The sequence below is a fragment of the Phascolarctos cinereus genome, unplaced genomic scaffold, assembly GCF_003287225.1.
Source record: "Phascolarctos cinereus isolate Bilbo 61053 unplaced genomic scaffold, phaCin_HiC Scaffold_3;HRSCAF=262, whole genome shotgun sequence".
NCBI lineage: Eukaryota > Metazoa > Chordata > Mammalia > Diprotodontia > Phascolarctidae > Phascolarctos > Phascolarctos cinereus.
In genome coordinates this window covers 86,646,599-86,672,012 of record NW_027555736.1, presented here as the reverse complement: position 1 = coordinate 86,672,012, position 25,414 = coordinate 86,646,599, and the positions used below count along the sequence as shown (strand labels likewise).

The 25,414-nt window shown below is 34.9% G+C and overlaps 1 protein-coding gene across 12 annotated transcripts in view; it reads right to left on the bottom strand.

Moving 5' to 3' along the window:
• Positions 1-2,814: 2,814 nt before the first annotated feature.
• The window catches only part of ATE1 (arginyltransferase 1), a 184,670-nt gene continuing 162,070 nt past the window's right edge, over positions 2,815-25,414 (bottom strand). For 10 of the 12 annotated variants that reach the window (XM_020979230.2, XM_020979235.2, XM_020979236.2 and 7 more), the window contains one exon: positions 5,912-6,126. In XM_020979230.2, the coding sequence (XP_020834889.1) occupies positions 5,948-6,126 (179 nt within the window). In that variant the 3' untranslated portion in view covers positions 5,912-5,947. Of the gene's footprint in view, positions 4,568-5,905; positions 6,127-25,414 lie in introns of those variants that run through there. The other 2 variants (XM_078151016.1, XM_020979229.2) reach the window with 1 other exon arrangement.

Below are 25,414 nucleotides of genomic sequence, written 5' to 3'. Positions count from 1 at the left end.
TTGTAATAGTGTTCATATAGTTCTTGGGTTTCTCTTGGCAGGTAGACTCCCAAGTATTTTATATTGTCTACAGCTATTTTAAATGTAATTTCTCTTTCTATCTTTTGCTGCTGGACTTTGTTGGCAATATATAGAAATACTGATGATTTATCTGGGTCTATTTTGTATCCTGCAACTTTGCTAAAGTTAATTATTTCAATTAGTTTTTTAGTTGATTCTCTAAGTATATCATCATCTGCAAAGAGTGACAGTTTTGTTTCCTCACTGCCCATTCTAATTCCTTCAATTTCTTTTTCTTCTTTTATTGCTATAACTTAGCATTTCCTGTACTGAATAATACTGATACTGAATAATAGCGGTGACAATGGTTATCCTTGCTACACCTAAGATTAGGAAGGCTTCTAGCTTATCCCCATTACAGATAATGCTTGCTGATGGTCTTAGATAAACAGTACTTATCATTTTAAGACAAGTTCCATTTATTCTTATGTCCTCTAGTGTTTTTATAAGAATGGGTGTTGTATTTTATCAAAGGCTCTTCCTGCATCTATTGAGGTAATTATATGATTTCTATTGGTTTTGTTACTGATATAATCAATTATGCCAATAGTTTTCCTAATATTGAAGCAGCCCGGTATTCCTGGTATAAATCCCACCTGGTCAAAGTGTATGATCCTTGTGAAATACTGCTGTGATCTCCTTGCTAAATAAATTTTAAATTTATTTAAAATTTTTGCATCAATATTCATTAGGGAAATTGGTCTATAATTTTTTCTTTCTCTTGGCTCTTGATGGTTTAGGTATCAGCACCATATTCGTGTTGTTAAAGAAATTTGGTAGAAATCCTTCCTCACATATTTTCCCAAATAGTTTATATAGTACTGGGATTAACTGTTTCTTAGATGTTTGGTGTATGCACTTGTGTATCCATATGGCCCTGGTTCCTCCCCTCCCCTTAGCATTAGTTCACTGATGGCTCGCTCAATTTCTTTTTCTAAGACTGGGTTAATATTCCATTTCCTCTTCTGATAATCTGGGCAATTTATATTTTTACAGATATTCATCCATTTCATTTAGATTGTCAAAATCCATTAGCATATAATTGGACAAAATACCTTCTCATTGTTTTAATTTCTTCTTTATTAGTGGTGAATTCACCCCTTTCATTTTTGATACCAGTAATGTTTTAAATTAACCAATTTAACCAATTTAAACAAATTAACCAATGATTTACCTATTTTATTGTTATATTGTTTTTCTTTGTTCACAAAACCAGATTCAAGTTTTATTATTTCAATGGTTTTTCTCCTTTCAATTTAATTAATCTCTCCTTTGATTTTCAGGACTTCCAATTTGGTGTTTAATTTGGGATTTTTAATTTGTTCTTTTTGTAGTTTGTTGTTTTTAGCTGTGTGCCCAATTCAGTGATCTGCTCTTCCTCCATGATGTAAGCAATGACAGATATAAATTTCCCCTAAGTACGTCTTTGGCAGCATCCCACAAATTTTGCTATGTTGTCTTGTTGCCATTCTGTTTAAGGAACTTACTGATTGTTTCTATCATTTGTTCTTTGACCCACTTACTCTTTAGGATTTAGTTTCCAATTAATTTATGTTCCCACTATCTGTTACTGAACGTAATTTTTATTGCATCATTATCTGAAAAGGATGCAGAAATATTTTTGCTTTCCTGTGAGGTTTTTATGCCCTCATAAACAGTCAATTTTTGTGTAGGTGCCATATGCTGCTTAGAAAAAGGTATATTCCTTTCTAGTCCACTCATTTTTTTCCAGAGATCTATCATATATAACTTTTCTAGAACTCTATTCACCCCATTAACTTCTTTTTTATTTATTTTTTGGTTATTTATCTAGTTTTGAGAGGGGAAATAAATAAAACTATAGTTTAATTGTCTATTTCCTCCTGTAACTCATTCACCTTCAAAAATTTAGATGCTATACCATTTGGTGCATATGTTTAGTATTGATATTACTTCATTGTCTGTGATACCTTTCTGTAAGATGATAGTTTCATTATCTTTTTAAATTAGATCTATTTTTGCTTTTGCTTTGTCCAAGATCATGACTACTACTCCTACTTTTTTTTTTTTAACTTCAGCTGAAGCATAATAGATTCTGCCTCTATCTGTGTCTCTGGGCCTCAAATGTATTTCTTGTAAACAGCATATTGTAGAATTCTGGTTTTTAATCCATTCTGCTATCCGCTTCTGTTTTATGGGTGAGTTCATCCCATTCACATTATCAGTTATGATAACTGTGTATTTCCTTTCATCCCATTTTCCCTTTGATTATCCTTTTCTTTCTCTTACCATTCATCCTGTCCTTTCCCACAAGTGTTTCACTCCTGATCACCACCTCTCCCAATTCACCCTCTCATCAGTCCCCACCTTTCTCTTATCCCTGTTTCTTTTTACTTCCCTATAAGGTTAGATAGATTTCTGTATCCAACTGAGTGTTATTCCCTCTCTGAGTCAATTCTGATGAGAATAAGGTTCAAGCTTTAGCTGCCACCTCAAGTTGTTTGCAGAGGAATTCAGGAGGGATCCAGGGAGTTCCTTCCTCATCCCACCATCCTGGCACTGGAAGTTCCAAATTTTCATGCACATTTTTTGCTTAAAGAATAACTGTATTTGGGGCAGCTAGGTGGTGCAGTGGATAGAGCACCGGCCCTGAAGTCAGGAAGACCTGAGTTCAAACATGGCCTCAGACCAAACACTTGACACTTACTAGCTGTGTGATCTTGAACAAGTCACTTAACCCCAACTGCCTAAAAAAAACAAAACAAAACAAAAAAGCAAAAAAGAATAACTGTATTTTATTCTGTTCTTGAATTAGGCAAAATGTTTCGACAACTCTTATCACTAGAAAATAAATACATTAAATTAATGCTATCTATTGACTTTGGTGTCTTTACTGAAGAAGGCATATGCTTAGGAAAAACAACATGAGAAACTAAGTCACATAAGTTCTTACTGATGACAGCCATAGTAGATAGAAATAGCTTTATTTTTTTCCATTAAGTTTCATCAAGTAGAGTGTTCAAAAAGCATTTACAAAAGCAATAAATTCACAATACGTAGTTCTCATCTTACATTCACTGAAAATGAATATACTCACAGTTACTACAAATTAAAATAGCATTTTTCAATTATTACTATTCCTTTTTCATTTCAAGTTGACAACACTAGTAACTTTTAGTTACCTGGCAATTATAGTCATTTTCCTTATTTATACTAAAATAATTTGCTGCTTAAAAATTAAACCTTAATGTTATTCAGACATTCTGAATAGCTCATTTAAGTCATATATTCTACATTAAACATAATACATGCACTTGGCATTATCAAAATAATTTTTAAAATAGACTAAACAGTGTTGAAGACTTACTTAGATTTATAATAATAATTCCTCACTTAAATAACTGAAACCAAGAAGAATATAGGCATTAGAACTTAACCTCAATGTTTTGGAGCATCAAAAACCCAAATAAACATTTTTTTAAGATAGTATAAAGCTGAGAAAGCAGAAATAAAATGAAAATGAAATGGGAGACATATCCTACAGCTCTGTTCCCATGACATGAAGGCATCAATTTATTCATAATGTGAAAGGGTCACTAATACAGTAGTAGATTCAAATTTTTGAAACTAAATGCTATGACTTTTTTTTTAATGGTTCTTGTGATGCCCTTAAACTAATGAATACCAACATAATAATAACAGGTCAATTTCTAAACAGAATGGCTTGCTAACCCCAAACCTCAGATACCTCTTTTTTGGGTTCCTTTTCCCCAACATAGCCCTTCTAATCTCTGCAAACTTTGGGGTAAAAGAACAAAACTTTTACTTCAAAAAAAATTGTGTTCAGGTTAATCTTAAAGAGAAGACTGTATGAATATAGCCTTTGGATAAGTGAACTCCAAATCCAATTTGTTTTGTAAATTCACTAAAACCATGCTACAGTGCTAGGCTCAGGAATCTATAAAATAGGTCAATGTTAGAAATTATGTGTTCTGCCAATAATGAATCCCCTTACAAAGAATGTTGCCTACACTGGATTTTGCAGTAGAGGGGACTTTTATTGCATGGTGCTAAAAGAGTAACTTTTAGTCTTAGGTTTCATGGTTCTTTCCAAATACTACATGATAAAGTATCATTATAAAGTTATGAGGTGTTTTTTTTCCCTTTAAAGAAACAGGACTTACACATTTGCACAAAAGTTGTCATTCACAGTAGACATCTTGGAAGCTCATTTCAATAATGCTGACACTGCTCAAACTATTTTTGGAACTTATCTTTAGGAACTGCTGTTAAAATTGGTTTATGTCTAAGTCATGCAAGAAATCAGTCTCATTACTTAATAATAGCCACATTTTATTTATGACCAAAAAAAATATTAATACTTACCACCACTGTGGATAATCAAAACAATGTACCACAATCTGTGAAGCAAATTGCCCAAAGAAGAGTCCTCAAATGCTTTTTGCAATGGAAGCATTATTGGAAGAAGTGTATGGCCTCCCAAAGTAGTGACCTTGAAGGGGGCAGCCTTCATTTGGATGCAAAAAAATTGCTCGCATTACTTAATATTATTTGGGTCAAGTGAAAAGTGTTCTTAGTTATGATATCTGAAGATCATGTCTTATACAAAAGTCTAAACCAAATGCACAGTATATTTCTCATATAAGACTTTTGACTGAGTTTCAAACTCCTACTTTTATTCAGAAATGAAGAATGAGCAGAAAGATCGTGTGGGGGCCAGTACACAAGGAGCTATCAGTAAAAATTGGGGCTGGCTGGCTTGCTGAATGGGAAACAGGGGAGGGGACGTGCCCCAGCTTTTGATCAAAAGAATATTCTGCATCGATGGGTGGGTGATCCCATCTTCCTAAATAATATAAGTCATACAAGCAGTTTGGGACAAGAGAAGTCAGAAAAACAATACCAATTTAGACTGTTACAATAGAAAAATAATTATGCATTCTATAAAGTTTCAAATTAATTTTATGATAAGGAAATGGACAGAAGGCATTCAGACTAGAATGAGTACCTTCAGATTCATGTCTCATTAAATATTATTCTTTAGTAAAGCTAGGAATGTAGCAGGATAATACTTAATTTTCATCAATAACCTAAGTCAGGTGTCATATTCTAAGGAGAGAACCAACGTGGAATTTTTGATTCAACTTCTGACTTGTATAGAATTTGGATCATAAGAAATACTAAACAGTTGCCTAAAAACCCATCTTTCAAGGATTTACTGCAATTTCAGCAGATCAAATATTTAAAATAAAAATGTCTAATGTTCCTGTTTTTGTTTTTAAAAGCACTATCCAGCTTCATTACATAAGATTATTCTGTAATGTATAACCCATAGGATTTGGTAACATAGACATATATTCTCCAAAAAGACAAGGATGCTAAAACCTAAATAATGCCATAGTTTCTAAATGTGCCTTTCGGAAATTTTCTTTTACTGAAATTACTGTCTTTTAACTCAGTTCAGGCAAATACCATGCTTTAATTTTGCATTTCAATGTGATTTGAAAAATCAAAGCACATCTATGATTCAAATCACTTAAATGAAACTTAATAATTTTATTTACCATAAAGAATCGAAAGATGACAAATCTAATGTAGCTCGAATTAAAAAAAAAATCCCCAATCTTCCAAAATCTCAAGTATAAGACTAAATATCTAGGCATATTTTTTAAAAATGTCTCTCTATATTACATACTTTACAAACATTTCACTTTAAATATTTTAGGAGAGTCATATAATAATTAAAATAGGATGCTTAATTTTAGATGGTTGCAATATTATCCTGCAGCTCTATTAATATAGAAGTGTGTTAATCATAATAAAATGGAGTGCAATCATGTAGTACCTAAAGTGAGAGTGGAATATTAATTCTTTAATAATTTTTTTTTCAGCTTCTAAACAGTAACATCCTTTCTGAACAGGTCTGTCCGACCAAGTCTGCATACTGTTGAACGATGGCTTCATCACTTGGTCCTTTCTGTCGTTTTTTATATATGTTGTAAGGCATAATTGTTCTCTTGTAAAGTACCCGTAATCGGCCAAGCTCTTTAACTCGTTCTTCATCAACTGCAATCAAATAAAACAATCCAAAATATTGTATATTAAATTACAATTCTTAGTTTTATTTAAACAAAAAACTGAACTGGAATCTCCAAAGAAAAGACAGCTGGAGTCAAAATTAAAGTATCCTGAAATGATTTTATGTTGGCCTTTGGAAGAGCAACATAACGAAATATGTTACAAGGTAAACAATTTAATTCAACAAATATTTACACAAAATAATGCTATAAATGCCTACCAAGTAGTAATTTCCTTCATTACCACATAAATTCAAAGCATCCCTTATTTAGAATGTAAGAAACCTTGAGCATCATCTAGACCCATCCTCTTATTTTACAGATGAGGAAACTGAGGCCCAGAGAGGTTAAGTGACTTGTCCAGTGTGGCACAGGCAGCAAGCAGCAGAACCAAATCACCTTATTCCAAATTTAAGTCACTCGAGGCAAATTTCAACATTTTACTGGACTGTGGAAGATGACACAGTTTGGAATAATTATGGTCCATTTAAAAAGGAAGTTCAAACACCTTACTAAATACTCAGATGGATCTCACAGATTTGGAAGCTCCCTTCATAAATGCATGCTATAACTCCACTCACGCTTGCCCATCCTCTGTGACTCCTGCCCAAATCCCTCCCATAAATTCACCAAAGGGGAACCACTCAACAAGCTGGAGGCCTTCCTCTCTTCCTCTTGACATCATAGGGGTACCAGTACAGCACTCTGCCTCTACACATAAGCAGCTCATTTTCTTTTCATAATCCTTCCGTCTGTGTGAATTTTAAATTCTTTGGAAACTGCTGTATTCTCTGCCATATACTAACACTGACTGAATATGAATGCTGGTATTAAAAAGATTGGCATTTGCTTATATGGGAAGATTGGGGTCATAAAGGGAGTTCTGCAATTTTCTGAAGGCAATCCAGCTTTACTCTCCTCTTGTTCAACTCAAGACATGATTCACTGCCCATCTGTCATTACTGTTGGTCCCAGATATACATACTAATGGATAAGCTCTTAAATGCATGTTGTAATATAGATAAAAGAATTCTATAAATTAGTAACTTTTAAAATCTTCAAGTCTCATTTATGAATCTGACTTAAAACTTCTCTGCACACTACCCTACCATATGAAGCACAAACACCCACAATGAGGTCTTCTGATGACTCATCATTTTTACAGTAGGACAGCCTGCTGAGCTACTGAGCTCTGAGAATGACATCAAGAAGCAAAACAACATTTCATTAGGCACAGGACCTAAAAATAAAGCATTTTCAATGTATATGGATTTATTTTACACATTTTGCCTTAATACATTAGAAAATTCTGTAGAGACTATGAAATTCCCAATAGCACTTCAAGTAAAGTAAGTTGGGAATGATTTTTCATATTAAAGGTCAAATGGTTTCAGATTTAATGCTCCAAATATCTCTTTAGAATAGATAAATGCAATTATGTGGTATGAATTACTGATAGTAAAATATTAATATTAATATCAAATGCCATCCCCCCAACAAGGCTCTGTACTGTATCCAGGGAATGTCTAGTAATTTTAACATTAATTTAAAAGGTAACAGGGAAGGTAATTCTTCTGCTTCAAAAATCAACACATAAAACATTCTAAAGTCAAATATAAATCATCTGGTACATATTTATGCAATTTTATTAGAATTTCTATCATTTCAGGCAGTCAACTCTCTTCATTAACTTCTTATTTTAGTGTAACAGATAATAAAGATCAAGAGTTACTACTGTTTATGTTAACACCATGCGTGAACCTTAGAAATTACAAGTAAGGATTTTATTATGATTATTATGGTCTCGGCTAAAAGTTGCAAAACATGCATAGTATGGTCTTACATTTATGAGTATGAGTGTATATATGTGTGTATATATGTGTGTGTATGTTTATAGATATTTATGCATATGCACATATATCATATTTAATCTTTACGGTGGGGAGGGGAGAAGAAGGGTAAAAAAGAAATCAAAAAGTACATAGCAGAGAAAAAAGAAAACCTATAAGGAAGCAAAGAAAAGCTGGGTAGACTGGAAAACAATGTGTAGTATTTATTACACAGATTTTGTTGAAATGAAAATTTATTGCTTTATATTGAATCCTATCTCTTATGTTCTGCTGTGTACATGGCAAAGTTTTTTTTCTTTTCTTGTTTTGTATTTAAGTTTAAAATGAATTAAAAATTTACCAAATAAATAAAGCTTAGGGACCCCAGACTAAGAATATAATCTCTACACTATATTACCTTGCTTGGTGAGTTCATCAGCTCCCATGGATTTAATCTATGTGGATGATTTGTATAACACTAGTCTCTCTCCTGTTCTCCAGTCCCAGATCACCAATTTCCTTTTTAGATATCTCAAACTAGATGTCTCTTAGGCATCTCAAACTCAAGATGTCTAAAACAGAACTCACTATATTTTCTCCCAAACCTCCCCCTGCTCTTAATTTTCCTATTACTATCAAGACACCACTATTCTCCCAGTTACTTAGGCTCACAACCTTATCATTCTTGACTGCTCATTCTCATTCAATCTGTTGTCAAGTCTTATCATTTCCACCTTCACAACATCTCTCATGCATCCCCCTACCTTCCTTCACATAGTCACAAACCTATTCCAGGCCCTTGTAACTTCTCACCTGGACTACTATAATAGCTTTCTGGTTAATCTCCTTGCCCTCAAGTCTTTTCTCACTCCAATTCAACTGCCAAAGTGACTTTACTAAAGTGTAGTTCTGACCAATGTCACTCCCCCATCAATAAACACCAGTGGCTTCCTACTGTCTCTAAGATCAAATGCAAAATCTTCTGTTCAACACTTAAAGCCCTTCACAACCTGGCCACTTCTTTTCAGTCTTCCTACACTTTACTCTCTTCCATGCAGTCTATGATCTAGTTCTACTACACTACTTGCTGTTCTTCAAAACACGCCATCTCCCAACTCCATGCCTTGAATTGGCTGTTGAACATACCTGGAATGCTCTCAATTCCGCCTCTTGGATTACCTGGCTTCCTTCAAGACTCAGCAAAAATCCCACTTTCTGCAGAAGGCCTTTCCTGGTTCTCCTCAGGAACCAGGCATTGCTAGTACCTTCCATTTATTCTGTATATATGCAGCATACACACACACACACACGCATATACATTATTTGCATGTTGTCTCCCCCATTAGATTGTGAACTCTCTCAGAGGGTGGTGAGAAAGAAGTGGTACATGTATCTCATTTTATGGATGAGGAAACCAAGACCCAGACAATTTTACAGCCAGTATTCAATCTATCTTCCAGATATCTCAACTTACATCTTCTAACAAGTTTCATATCAGGTACCACATTCTCTATGAAACCTTTCCTGTTCCCCTCTGAGTTTGTCTCTTTCCTTAAGTGACTCTGTATTCTATTTATCTCTGTTGACACTGTGCCAGGAAAGTATAAGCTCCTAGATGGAATGAATTGTTTCTTTTTTTTCTTTATTTCCCATGTCTACTACAAGGCCTTAAACTTTTGCAAGGATATAAATGTATTTAGCAATTTTAAAATAAATTTTACGAATTTAATAATTTTAATAAATATGCATACCAGGCACCGGTATTTAAAGGAATTTTAGGGTGAATATTTTACATAGTACTTAAAGGTATGCAAAGCACTTTAGATATACTATCTAATTTGATCTTCTCAACTATCCTATGAGATAGGAACTAGAATTATACCTACTTTACAAATGAGGAAACTGAAATAGAGGTTAAGTGATTGGCCCAAGGTCATATAATTCATAAATGTCTAAGGCAGCATTTGAACTCACTTTTCTGACTCCAAGACTATAAGCCCTATCCACTATACCACCTAGAAGCCTCTACTTTTATAAAGCTATTAATAAGAAAATCATGAAGTTATAGGGCTTTTTAAATGGAAAAATATCCACTGTATCACATGATATATAGCCAGACAGCTAGATACAAAAAATTCCTCCAATTACTATTCTTACATTGTACTAATGTTTTATTTAACAGAATATATAGATGAGTTATGAATTAAATTACAAATTTAATCTCCAACTTCAAGACCTAAGAGAAGCCTAAAAATGGAAAAAGGGAAAAGAAAACTTAAGGAATTCAATGGGGCTAAACTGTTTACATCCCTACATGGGAAGATGATACTTGTACCACCAGAAGGAATATACATAGAGGATACGTGTATATGGTGAATCTGAGGGAATGACATAAAGAATAATTAAGGAATGAGAAAGAGGAGTACACTGGGTGCAAAAGGACGGGAGAAGTAAATGATGTAAAGACAGTAAAGGGAAAGATGGGAGGGTGGGCAATGGGCAACGCTTGAACCTTACTCACATCAGTATTGGCTCAAAGAAGGAATAATACACACAATCAGTTGAATATAGAAATTTATCTTACTGGACAGAAAAGTAGGGAGGAGATTAGTAAAGGTAGGGACCTGACAAAAAAGAGGGCAGACCGGGGGAGATGGTAGACAGAAGCAAAACACTGTTGAAGAGGGAAAGAGTGAAAGGAGAGAGAGGACAAACAGAAGGAAAAATAGGATGGAGGGAAAAACATAGTTAGTAATCACAACTGTGAACATGAATGGGATGAAATCTCCCATTAAAAAGAAATGCAGTGGATCAAAAAACCAGAATCCTACATTATGTTGTTCACAAGAAACACACTTGAAGCAGAGAGACACACACAGAGTGAAGGTAAGGGGCTGAAAGAGAATCTATTATGCTGCAGCTGCAGTAAAAAAAAAAAAAAGCAGGGGTAACAATCCTGATCTTAGGCAAAGCAAAAGCAAAAAGAGACCTAATTAAAAGAGATATGGAAGGAAACTACATCTTGTTAAAAGGTACGGCATACAACGAAGTAACATCAATACTAAACATACATGTACCAACTGGTAAAGCACCCAAATTTTGAAAGAAGAAGTTAAGTGAATTACAGGTTCATGACCAAACAAGAGATAGAGAGCATTACAAAATGTAAAACAGACAATTTTGATAATCTTAAGTTAAAAAGCTTTTGTACAAACAAAACCAAAGCAACCAAGATGAGAAAGAAAGCAGAAAGCTAGGAAACAATCTTTACAGCAAGTGTCTCTGATAAACGCCTTATTTCTCAAATACATAGTGAACTGAGTCAACAGGCATTTTTCAGATGAAGAAATTAAAGTTATTTACAGTCATATGAAAAAAATGCTTTAAATTACTATTGATTAAAGAAATGTAAATTAAAACAACCCTAAAGTTGTTTAGTTGAAGTTCCTGTCACCGTCTCTGTCTCTCTCTTCACACAAACACACAAAGACGCATACATATGTGTGTGTTTAATATGTGGGGGGAGAGAAAGAAGGAAAGATGGAGAGAAGACTAGTTCCTAAAATTTAGCCACACAGAGACATAGTAATAAGCTGTCATAAGAAAACCACAAGCTGTGTATCAATATACTTTGTTTCTCATGGCCTTTCCCCCAACTAATGCCACCCCCTTTTGATTACCCTGTATTTATTTTGTATATATCTACATACGTACATGTTTCTTCAGATAGAATATTGTCTCCTCCAGCTAACTTGTAAGCTTCCTGAGGGCAGAGACAATTTTCATTTTTCTCTTTGTGTACCAGTACCAAGTATAGTACCTGGTTCATAGTAGGTGCTTAATAAGTGCTTGCTGATTGACCGATTAAATGGTGTGTGAGGTACTCTAAGGAAAATTTATAGAAAGCTATCAACAGATTTGTTCTGATAGAAGTCATACATTTTCCATCTTAATTTAGTTAATGACTAATAACATTTAGTGACATACCAATTATGAAATATTAGCTGTTAATTCCAAGTTACTGCTTTCATTACTAATATACCAAATATTCCCATAGGAGTGCCTACCACACTACCCAGAACATAAGTGGCACTAAATAAATCCCTGGTGTTAGGGATGAAATATGCCCCCTCCCCTTACATTACCCAAAAAGGAAGAAAGAAGTACAAAGATAAAAAGTAACAAAAAAAAGTAGGCATCAAATTGGCCCCTGCGGCCAATGATGGGCATATCCATAATAGATACTACTTTGCCTTCACTTGATTATCAAATGGACAGCTAAGTGGCGCAGTAGACAAAGGAGTACTGGAACAAGACTAAAGAAGACTCATCTTTCCAAGTTCAAAGCTGGCCTCAGACACTTAACTAGCTGTGTGATACTGGGCAAGTCACTTAACCCTGTCTGCATCAGGTTCCTCATCTTCAAAATGAGCTGGAGAAGAAAATGGCAAACCACTCCAGTATCTCTGCCAAGAATATCTCAAATGGGGTCATGAAGAGTCAGACACAATCGAAAAATGACTAATTATCACATATTTCTAGTAGATACTTAAGAGATTTGAGTGTGATCAGAATCTAAATGAGAAGTGACCTGAAAACCTAATAGAGATCTGAGGTTATTGTAAGGACTGGAATAGCAGAGAAGCTGACAAAATGAACACAGCTGCACAAAATCTGCTAAGTTCCCAAACCTTAGATTTTGTTCCCCAAAATCTTTATGGCATTTCAGTTATAAGGGACTAAACAAGTTGTCTAGACTCCTGAAAATCATTCCAGATACCTAAATTCAGATATATTTTAAATAATATTCCATTCAATTTGCTGCTGTAATTTCAGAAAAAGTATATGTTCAAAAATCTTCACTTTAACCTTAGTATAATACAAACATTTTTAAAAGGTATGACATAGGGACCTATGTCAACTACTCTGAAACTGCTGCTTCTTTAAAAATACAGGAAGTTCACCATATTGATGTCTACAAAAGATTATATCTCAATCCTAATTTACCACACTTTTGAAGAAAATGAATATATATGTGTGGATACAAGACAAATATTTAAGAAACTCCCTATGACAAAAAGTTATTATCAACACTTTTGTGGTTGAGTTAAAAACTATCCCAAACTAACCTGAGTTGTTGCCATACAATGGTAAATATTAATACATATATCTGATATCATATTTGTGGAATCATTTGTGGCAATTTTATGGGAGCTGATAAGAAATTAAACTTAGCCTGGCTTCCACTGAACCTTCTGAAATGAGTTGCAGATTTAGACCTATTTTATACTAAAGTGATTATAATGATCAAAATGTTTATAGCAGCTCTTTTTCAAGTGGCAAAAACCAGAAAACTAAGAGGATGTCCATCTATTCGGGCAATGGCTGAACAGTATATGGCACATGAATATATTAGAATTTATAGTGCCATAAGAAATTATGAAACGAATAGCTTCAGAGAAAACTGGAAGACTTACATTAACTAATGAGGAGTGAAGAGATCAGAATCAAGGGAATAATTTAGACAATAACAACATTGTAAAAGCAAGCAACTTTGAAACATTTAAAAACTCTGATCAATACAACGAACTAATGACTAAGCCTGCTATCTACCTCCTGCTAAGAGAGGTGATGGGCTTAATATGCAGATTTTTTTTATATGGCCAATGTGGGGATTTATTTTGCTTGACTGTGCATGTTACAAGTGTTTTTGTTTTTCTTATTTTTTTTTCCAGAAAAGGAGGGAGACAGGAGAGGGAAAGAAAATAAACGTTTTTTAACTGACAAAAATTAATTAAACATAAAGTGACTATAATGGATAATTCATTTGCAAAATAGGCTATTAATTTCTAACATCATGATGCTATAATGCAAGGTAAATAACGATCTTTAAAATAATCTTCTCTCACTTATGTTAATTCTAAGTATTTTGATATCAAATGCACTTACAGATGAACAGCTCTGTATACTGTTGAGTATGTTATAATAGGTATTTTATTCCTTTAATATATGGGCTAAACTACACGGCCACTGAAGTCACTTCCAATTCTTACATTCTGTGATTCTTTGGAAATATGCTTTGTGAATAACTTTCTAGGTAATAGGTTATACTTAACATCATTGAGACTCTAAATTGTATAGTGAAGATTAATGTGCGTTAATGACTCCTGGAAATGGACTGCTACTTACTATTACTGACCATTACTAACTTACTATTACTAACCAAACTTACTGATTTTTTCCAATGCTGTCACATTTTGACTAAAAAAGAAATAAAAACAGCGTTTAAGTACTCAGTGCTGACAATATCTGTAAATCTTCTGACATCACCCTTCTTCAAACATATCTGCTTAGTAAATGAATACTCAAATTACCTATGATACATGGTAACCAACACGCATGTACTATATTCTCTTTGTTGCTCTAACATGTTAAGATTAAATCTCAGTTATATGAGGACAATGGTACAGTTACTTTGGTTCGAACTTAATTTCCACAATCTACTGATGAGAATATAATTTAGCCAACCTAGATAATACTACTAAGAAAAATAGATGTTAAATAAATGAAATCGGATCTTTTTTGGCTCAACATTTTAGAAGTGACTCCAAAAGAATATCTTTGAATAAAAATGGGCTCGAAGGGGTAGGGATTTTAAATCTGAAAAACAATTTGAGTATCCAGCTAAAGGAAGCCAAAGATAAAAATCTACAATTATTAAGAGTTTGGAAAGAAAAATAATCTTGGTAAAAAGTTAATATACAAAAAAGTAAAGAGAACTTATTATTTAGGGAAAAAAAAGTAGTTATTGTGATAAAAAAGACTAAAGAACCTGTAACTTTTTCTCGAGTTTCAATTTTCTTTTCACACAACAGTTTGCACATTTAGAAGGACTCATTAAAGAACATTAATAAAAATAAACACAAAAAGGCAATTAAAAGAATGTTCTGATAATACGTTTTAAATACAGATTGAGCCAGAATATGGCATATCTTAATTCAAAGGTGATACTAAACAACACATCAATATCTTCTAGCATATTCCTTCCATATAGGAAAGAAGAAAGTACCTATTTATTTGGCAAGCATAATGCTGGGGGCTTTACAAATATTATCTAACTTGGTCCTCACAACTATCCTGGGACGTATGTGCTATTCTTATCTCCACTGTACAGTTGAGGAACCTGAGGAAGAGAAAGGCTAAGTGACTTGCCCAGAGTCAAATAGCTAGTATCTGACGCAAAATCTGAAATCAAGTCTTCCTGACTCGGACTAAGCATTGTTTTCACTTAAGTCACCTCATTACCACTATACAATATTCTATTAACTTCAGAAAACAATGAAAAAATTACAAAATATATTCCTACTTTCTAGACAGTCTATAATAAAGTTTATAATTTTCTTGACAGTCAATGATAAAACTTCCATTTTTAAGATCACCAAGTATAATGAAATTGGGATTCACATTTTTGGTACATTCCATAAAATTGATATTAAAAAATACATATGGGATTACAAACTAAAAACTCCTTATGAAAACTTCCACTATATATTTGATAATATATTGAAAACATTATTTTGTCATCATTACTTAAGTGCCAAAATTATTTTATGATCATTCTGCATTGCCTACTTCTCAAGTATCTGCTCTCAGAAAAAACAAATGTAGCCCTGGGTTGCCTAGACCCAGGTTCACAGAGACTTTTGGATATTGATGCTATCGAGACAGTTAAGTGACATTCTGAAGAGAATTAAAACTGTTAACAGATGTTCTGAGGAAAGAAAGATTATTAAAAAGACATTTCAAGAAGAGTTTCAGTTCATTCAGGAGAAATGCTTTGTTGTTGTGGAGCCTTGAAGAAATGACTTTTCCCCAAGTTTTGGAGCACAAGGGGAAAGGCAGAGAATCAGAGAAGACAGGTGTGTGACAGGAGTATGTTAGAGCAGAGACCAAAATGAGTGACAGTTGATGAGAATGAAGTATAGTTAACAACTTTTCCTACTGATGGTTTCATAGAACTTAGAGGTTAATTTTGGCTGTGAGCCCCACCACAAACTATACTTTGTTTAAATATTAATATGTTCATAATTACTTAATGATGCTAATATATTACATGTCCATTAACAGCAACTTTGTCTAAACATATTATAAACTTGGGATTTGAGATGGGGGAGGGGAGGGAAAAATCTAACCTATGGGAAAAGAAATTTGCCCAAGGTTGCTTTGGTATGGGAGCCAGGCCAATTAACCAGTTTTAATTTTGATAGTTAATTAAAAGCTTTTCAAAGAATATCCACTAGAAAACTTTTGAACCTAGTGACAGAAAATTTGTAAGGCAATATAAGGCAGAAGCAGACCATGGGGAAGAATGCATAGTTCATAGCCTAGCCTTACACACCCATTTCCCACAAGTCTTTAGTGATCCCACAATGATTCTGTGGTCAACCGGACTGTTATATACAGTTCATATTTTTCTAGGAACCTGGAGGACTCTTGAAAAAGATGCCAGCTTAGAATATAATCAAGATTTATTTTCAGATTAAAGATTAAGCCCCTTTTTAGCTAAGAAAAACAACAAGCACAAAGGATGGTACAGAAATAGGATGCAATAAGAACATCACTAAACTCTTCACTTTTTCTGATAACAGCTTCAGTTTCTTAAAATAAAAAACAAAAGCAAGTATACATTATTATTTCTTATTCTATAAATAAACCCATCATCACTTTGATATTTTAATTTTCAACCAAAATTCTGATAGACAATAATTTATCAATTTTTTACAAGTCAAAAGATTGCCATGGAAAATAAGCTGTGTATCACAGGTGCTTCAAACTCAAAGATTCTAAGAGATTAAAGCTTCACATCTCCTTAAGGGAACTTAACTCACTTGTTATTCTTAAACAGACTTTATAACTACTATTTTTTCCAGAATATGATCTCAAATTCTATATTCTTTGTAATTTATTATCATTATAGCTTCTAAGGACAACATTTCTAAAATGGCAAAGAAGTTAGAATACAAGTTAATGGATAAAACTGCACAAAACTGTGGCATAACAATGAAAAGCTTTAGATTTTGAATGAATGAGAAATAAAGCAGTTAAGATTTCATTGAACTGATATTCACCTTAGAGAGTAAATATGGTTTAAAAATCATATGATAAAAGCAGACACTTAAAATTCATGAACCAATTTTGTTCATCCCCCAAATTTTTCTGTCTGAGTTTAGTATAAGTCCAAGGACTTGGCTACATATATATATATATATATACACACACACACACACACACACACACACACACACACACACACAACATAACAAAAAATGAAAACACAGAATGAGTCAACCAATTCACTCTTCAAGTACTAAAAATTTTTTTTTGATGAAAGACTCAAAAGTTACTTTGGGAGTATATCCCATAGATATCACTTGCTGATATTATCTACTTAAGCACTCCACCATAAAGAATATTGTTGCTAAGAGAACTTGGATATAAAGATTTTAGTGGATAGTGATACAACATGAAGAAATTTATAGATGTTAATTGAATTAGTTTTACTGTACTGACTAGTAAGCTAGATCTACGCACTTAACATTACATACAAATTTAAGAGATGAAATGAGAAAGATAGGTGAGACATTAAAAAAAACATAGTACGCTACTTACAATGTTATTCCAAATAAATGCTATTCTGCAGTGATGTCACTGAGACAGCAAAGCCAAATCCAACTATAATATCCACAGCTTGCTGTAATATTTGTTTTATCTGTCACTGAAATAACCCTGGCTTGGCACACTCCTTGACAGGAATAATAGAACTCAGCCCAGGCCTGCCTAAGAGCTAGACCAGGGGACTGCTCCCCAAATACCTCAATGACATACATCCCTCCACCAGTCTCTCAGATGAACGAACAGACCAAGCCAGAGTCAGCCCAGCTCTCTCTTTAACACCTTTTAAAGACTTTGAGCTTTTCTCCTTCTTTGCCATCCATCATTGCCCTTCAAGTTCCTGTTGCTCCCCTTATCCCTATAATTAGGCAGCGATCATTTAGGAGAAAGCTTTCCTTGCCCTTTGCTCATATTCTCTCATCTTCATCCACTCAGCCCAACTCCTTTCCACTGTGCCTTCTGGAATTCCTGTTCAATAGCAAAGTAACTTTCTTCATCCTGGATGTCTTTCTCTATTAGCCTTTACGAAGACTTGGCTCTCCTTTGATGGCACTGCATTACTAGCTATCTTTTCCAATACGGTCTACACCTCCTTCTCATACACCTGTCACACTGGTCCTGACGAGTTTATTAGAATATCTTTTGCTCCCCATTCTCTATTCCAGACTATCACTCCCTCCTTCACTAAGTAACCTTTCTTCTTTTGAAGCCCACATAATTAAAATGTTCCTCCTGTAATTCATTTATCTTTTCCTTCAAGTATCTGGATACTCTGCTATTTGGTGCATATATATGTTTAGTACTGCTATTACTTCACTGGTCTATGGTACCTTTTAGCAAAATACAGTGTCATAATTTTCTTGTATCTCATTTCTTTTTCCATTTTTTTCCTTTACCATTCTTATTTGAGATTTAGAATCATCTTTTGGCTCTTTCTTTATCTCTTCCAGGAAATCTTGTTGGGCTTTTGCACTGCATTGCAATTTGCACTGTTTTCTTTGAGGTTTTGCTTGTAGTTGTTTTCATATCATCATATGTCCTCCTGAGTTTGTGTCTTTACCTTCTGTCATCATAGTAACTTTTCATGGTTAGGTTCTTTTTTTGCTGTTATTTGTTCATTTTCCCAGCTTATTTCTTGACTGAAATTTATGCTGAAGTTAGGCTTTCTTCACCTGGCATGAGGGGTTATTGGGTGGGAGAGGGGTGTTTTCCCCAAGCTTCAGGCTTTTTCATGTTTCTGTTTTTACAGCGAGTTCTGGAAGTTTCTAAGGTTTGGGTGCTTCCAAGGTGGTATGATCCAGAGGAAAATGTGGTCACTGCCTTCCTTGACCCTTACCCAGGAAGGGTTAGCATTTCCGCCCTGAAACAGTGCCTGGTCCTGTGCTGTGTTAGCACAAGGGTCCCCTCTAATCTCTTTCTGATTAGTTTTCCAATCCCCTTAATTATTGGGCTGAGAACTCCCGAAGCTGTTGCTGCTACTGTTGTAGTGGCCTCCAGGGTCCACAGCTGGTACTGCTGCTAGGTGCGCTCTGAGCCAGCCCCCAATGCAGTGTCACAGAGCTCTCCTTCTGATGTAAGTTGTCTTAGTCTAGAAAAAGGTCTCAGTTTAACTTTTTGTTGTCTCTACCATTCCAGAATTCAATGTCAGGTTTTAAAGCTGTTTGTAGGGAAATACTGGAAGAGTTGGGCTGTTGTGCTTTGTCAACTCCCCCATCTCGGCTCCCACAATTAAAATCTTCCAACCAATCAAAAGTATGGTAGCTGTAATACACCAACCCCTAAGTCATTTTCCTGCCTTCTTCAAGGAGCTCATTTCCTTGCATCATCATTTTCTTCTCCTCAACTCCTGTCCGTATATAGATTATCTCAAAAATCTTGGCAACATTTTAAGCTTTAACATCTTTAATAACTTTTAAAGCTGTGCTAAGGTTTTTGGAATACTCTATATGTGAGGCAACTCTTATATTCATGCAGATGCTTCTTCAAACTCTCTTACCTTCCATTTCTTCAATCTTCTCAAGTCCCAAGACCAACTCATTCACTTGACCTTGTCCACACAAAGGAATAATTATTCCTACACTGGATTTTACTATTATCAAGCGTGCCCATCTGAACATAGGTCCAGTCATTTCATTCCTCCTACATCTCCTATTTACCTACATCATGATCTATATTCCCTCCAAACCTCAGTATTTTCTGAGACCACCTTCTCCTTTCTTTCCAATCTCAATCCAATAGTTAGTCATTTTAACTCAATACTAACTTCTGTTCCTGAATCCCTCCCCCTGTGTCCTATTGCCATTCTTCTCTTGCTAATACCAACCCCTAGATTACTCCCACCATCCTCCTCCTCCTCTCCTCCTGCTGAACAATGCTGGAGGAAATCTGACAAACATGCTGCCTGGGTACAAATTCAAGTTGAATAACCTCAACTGGGCCCTCACTGCACCACCAAGTCAGTCCTTTTATTCCTCCTTAACTGATTGCCTATTCTCCCCACAGAAGCTATTTCAAACTTTCTCTTGCTTTTTGAAGTAGCCATCTTGCATTCTACACCATTTCCTCCTCTCTTTTTCTCCTCTTACTTTACTAAGAAAATTGAAGCCATTCAACTCACATTTCCTCTTCTCCCATTCTCTGATCATCTTAAAATGCTTTGACATCATCTGCTACTCTCTCCTATTCTCCCAACCTCCAAGAAAAAAGTGGCCTTTTTTTTTAAAGTGAGGTAATTGGGGTTAAGTGACTTGCTTAGAGAAACACAATTAGTAAGTGTTATGTGTCTGAGGCGGGATTTGAACTCAGGTCCTCCTGACTCCAGGGCCAGTGCTCTATCCAATGCACCACCTAGCTGACCCCTAGAAGTGGCCATTTTTATTGCCAACATTAACACTCTTCTACCTGTACTGTTGTTCAGCTGTTTTCAGGGACATCCGACTCTTCATGATCCTATTTGGGGTTTTCTTAGCAAAAATACTGGAGTGATTTGCCATTTCCTTCTCCAGCTCATTTTACAGATGAGAAAACTGAGGTAAGACAGATGAGAAAACAGTGACTTGTCCAGGGTCACACAGCTAGTAAGTGTCTGAGGCCAGACCTGAACTCCTGTTTTCCTGATTCCAGGTTGGGTGCTCTATTCACTGAGCCATTTAGCTGCCCCACCTCCACCCATGTACTTGGCTCTAATTCCTATCTTCCCCATCAGAATGCATCTTTGATCATACCTCCCCTACTTTGAAACTTCAACTTTTCCATATAAACTGGTTCCTTCTTTCCCTCCCAACTTCAAATATGCTCAAATCTCCTCTATCCTTAAAAAAAGAAAAAAAAATCTTGCCTTGAGTTTGCCATCCTTTCAAGCTACTGTTCTATATTTTCCCTCTTTCTCTGACAACCTCCTTTAAAAAAAAATCTACACTTGATTCCTCTGCTTCCCTTCCTATCATTCAGTTCACAACCCTTTTCAATCTGACTTTTTACCTAATTATTCAACTGAAATTGCTCTCTTCCCCCTTACAATGATCTCTTAATTGCCAAATTTGATCATCTTTTTCTCAATCCTACTCCTTCTCAACCTCTCTCTGATGTATTTCATTTTCATAATCAACCTCTCCTGAAAACTATTCTCTCCTCTCTCAGTTTTTGTGATGCTACTCTCTCTTGATTTTAATCCTACCTGTTAGCAGCTTCAGGGTCTCCTTTGCTCTCTTATCATCTACATCATGACTCTTCCCACCAACTAAGAGTGTTCCCCTAAGGTTCAGTCCTAGGCTCTCTTCTACTCTTTCTCTATTCCAAATTCTTAACATTCCTTTGTATCATGGATCTCTTTGGCAGTCTGGGGAAGCCTACAGACTCTTTCTCAGAATAATGTTTTTAAATGCATAAAATAAAATATATAGCATTACAAAATAAACTAATTATATTGCAATAGTAATTTATATATGTGTACACACACACACACACACACACACACACACACACACACGGGTTTTTTTTTTTTTTAACAAACCCCAGGTTAAGAATCTCTGCTCTACACTCTCTCAGTAACCTCATCAGCTTCTACAGGTTTAACTATCATCTCTATGCAGATAATTTCCAAATCTATATATCCAGCCCCCTAGTCTCTCTGAGCTGCAGTTCCAGATCACCAATTGCATATTGGACATTTCAGCCTGGATGTCCCAGAGACATACTAAACTCAACATGTCTAAAATTGAACTCATTAGCTTTCGCCCAAGCCCTTTCCTCCACCAAATTTCCCTACTCTTGTCACAGGCACTTCCACTGTGTTTCATCAGTTGCCAAATTCTGCCATATACATATATACATATATACATATACACATATATATACATGTATATGTATATATATATATATATATATATATATATACATACATATATACACACACACACACATCTTCTCAACGATGATTACATCCAAGTCTTTTTCTTCACACACACCTAACCATTATTGTTCATTACCTCTCACCCAGCATGCTGCAACAGCCTCCTAATTGGTCTCCTTCCCCTCAAGTCTCTCATCACTCTAAACTCCTACATACCATTACCAAACTAATTTTACTTTTACACAGACTGATCATATCACCACCCTATTCAATCAACCACAGTGACTTCCTATGAATTCTAGAATAAAATATAAGACTCCTCTGTTTAGCTTTAAAAGACCTACGCAACCAGGCCCCAATCACCTTTTCAGCCTCTTTGGACATATTTCCCTTCCCATGCTCTGTGATCTAGCCAAACTGCCCTTTTTTTCCTATTCTTCTTTCATTACAACACCACAATTTCCACCTTAAAGTTTAAGCCTTTGTACTGGACATCTCTCAATCTCGGAACATATCCCCTCCTTACCTCTCTTTAATAGACTCTCTCTCCTTTAAAATATTTTTCAGGCACCACCTTCTTAATGAAGACTCTTATTATTAACTTTATATTTGAGCGACATATATTTTTATATGTTCTTTTTGACTCCCCAATTAGAATGTAGCTTTGCTGCGAGTAGGGCCTATTTCATTCTTTTGTACCTGTATCCTTAGCACCTAACACAGCATTTAGCATACAGCTGACACTTGAATATTTACTGGCTGAAAATAAGTGGCTTTTGGTTTCTGTTCTCAGCTCAAGAAGTTCCTGCCCTGATTCTACAGAAATTATTCATAACATTAACTAACTTCATGTTTTTGTAGAATCATTACTATGGGAAAAGTAGGGGAGGGGGCAAATCTGTACTAGCTGGTAAAACTAAAGAAAAAGAGTATTTCTTTTTTAATTTGCACATCACAGGAAAAAAACTTAAATTTGGTCTTATGAATATAGTCTGAGACTCCTATGATATTTAACGCACAATATTACAACATGAAGTTTTAAAAAAAGAAATTCCATGCTCTTACTATAAAACAAGATATGGGAAACTGACTAATTACAACTTAGTTTGGTGAAATCATAACATTAAACACATAAAACAGTTTATTCTTAAGATTATTTTGTCCAGGAGTAACAGCAGTATAACTTTATTATTAAACAGACTTAGTTCAACAGCTCTGTTTAATGTTAAAAGGACATAACACAATGTAAAAATCCTATCCAAGTACATGTAAAAATCAAATGACTTGATTTTGTTTTTCTGCTTTGTCTGTCATCAGACTTGCAAGTACTAGTTATCTAGTTCAAATGCAAATAAGCACTTTCTATTACTTTGATGAACATGTGTGATGCTCAGAATTATATATTTAGGTGCTACCACCTCAAAGTACCAGAACTTAAACAGCACATGAAAAGTAATGTAGAACTGTCAAGGAACAGTCTTAGTCAATCTACACTAAAAAATGGCAATATAGGATAATGAAATATACATCACAGTTGCTAAAGATACAAATAAAGAAAATGTGCAAAACTCAAGTAATGGATAGTTAAAATAATGCATTAAGTACAGATGTTGTATTATATGTATTTGATATTAGGAACAATTTCAAGCTTAATTTTATATTTTATTGAGGGTCTCTTTTCTCTCTCTCTCTCTCTGCCTATTCCAATCTTTAAGTTCCATAAACTTACTAGTGCACACAAACTATCACCAACTTCACCATGAGGCTAGAAAATTCCTTCCCAGAAAACATGGATCAGTCAATGCAATTACCATTTATTTGGGAAGCTCACCATAATACCACTCATTACAGAGTGGATTTGTCATAAATTCAGACTGTCTTAGATCAGGGGAACTCAGCTGCTGAACTGTCCAAACAAACTCACAAGCACTTGATCTGAGACCACTAGGTAGTACAGCAAGTGAGAGCTGTGGACTTGTGAGTCTGAAAGAAGAGAGTTCAAATCCCACCTCAGACATCAGCTAGGTAACTCTGAACAAATCACAATCTCCTTCAGTCTCAGTATTCTTATCTGTAAAATGAGGATAATAACACCTATCTCACAGGGCTGTTGTGAGAATCAAATGAGCCGACCAATGCACAGTACTTTGAATATCTTAAAATGCTGTATAAATGGTTATTATTATTGCTGCTATTATCTATCTGTAAGGTTTGTCTTACATAACAGATATAGCTGCACAAAGGGACTCTCTTTTGGAAAGTTCTAGCACCTTGTTTTCTTGGCAGGACTGGATCTTTTGGTCATTAAGAAAAGTGGTTATGGGAAGATCTATTATAAATATTAGGGATAGCAAAATGGTTTTTTATAAATTCTCTAGGGTTTAATTTTAAACGGATGTGGTAATTAATGAGCTATAACTGTCAAATGTACCATATGTACAGTTTAGGGAACACTGTAAATTTCCCTATTACTGGTCTTAGCTTACTCTGTACTCAAATACAAACAACTGCATTAGTGGTAGAGAACAAATAGTACAAGACCACAAGTTGAAAGATCTGAATTCCAGTCTGAGCCTCACCACATGAGTGTCAAGGAATCTTTAGTTATGTCACAACCTATTCCAATCATTTTATCTATAAAATAGGTAGTATTTTCAGATGAATTCTTGGCTGCTGTATAAATCAAATTACATAATATTTATGGATTGCCTGTTCAAAATTGTGAAAGCATTAAATATAAGGCATTATTATACATTTGAAGGGGAGAGGAATTAAGTCATTGATCTGTGATCATTAACGATACAAATATCTCTTTAGATTTCTTAAAGATCTTATAACTTTGGGCCTTTTCTCTTGAAGAAAAAGATAAGATGCAAATGGGTGGCGATAAAAGCTGAGGTAGCAGACAAAAAAAAATCACGAGACACTTATTATCATAGTGTAGTCTCATTTCAAAAATACGACTTCCACTTGCAACCTATCTTTTGTTAGCTATTTATGTGATGCATTATCCGTAAAATTGGGGTGTTACTATAAGGTCACTGGCCTAATACGCCCTCAAGTGATCTTGGCAGCCTTAAGGGAAGGTCCTTCCCACTGAGAAAAGTGGGAGTAGGGACTATTTCAACCTTTGTACCTATATCCTTAGCACCTAACACAGTTCAGTTGGAACTGAAGAAGGTGCTATAGATTTCTCAACCAGCAGACTCTCCCCTCACCCCACCCTTACCCCCAGGCACCCTGCTTCTTAATACTTAACTTTACTAACTTCTGAATTAGACAGCATCTGTAGGAGTCATCTAATCTTTAGAAAATTAACAATGAGCTAGTTAGATCAGAAAAAACCCAACTGAAAACTGAATATATTAAGTCAAAATACAGCCCCAAATGTTTTTCCCCCTGAAGATGATCTCAAAACTTGCGAC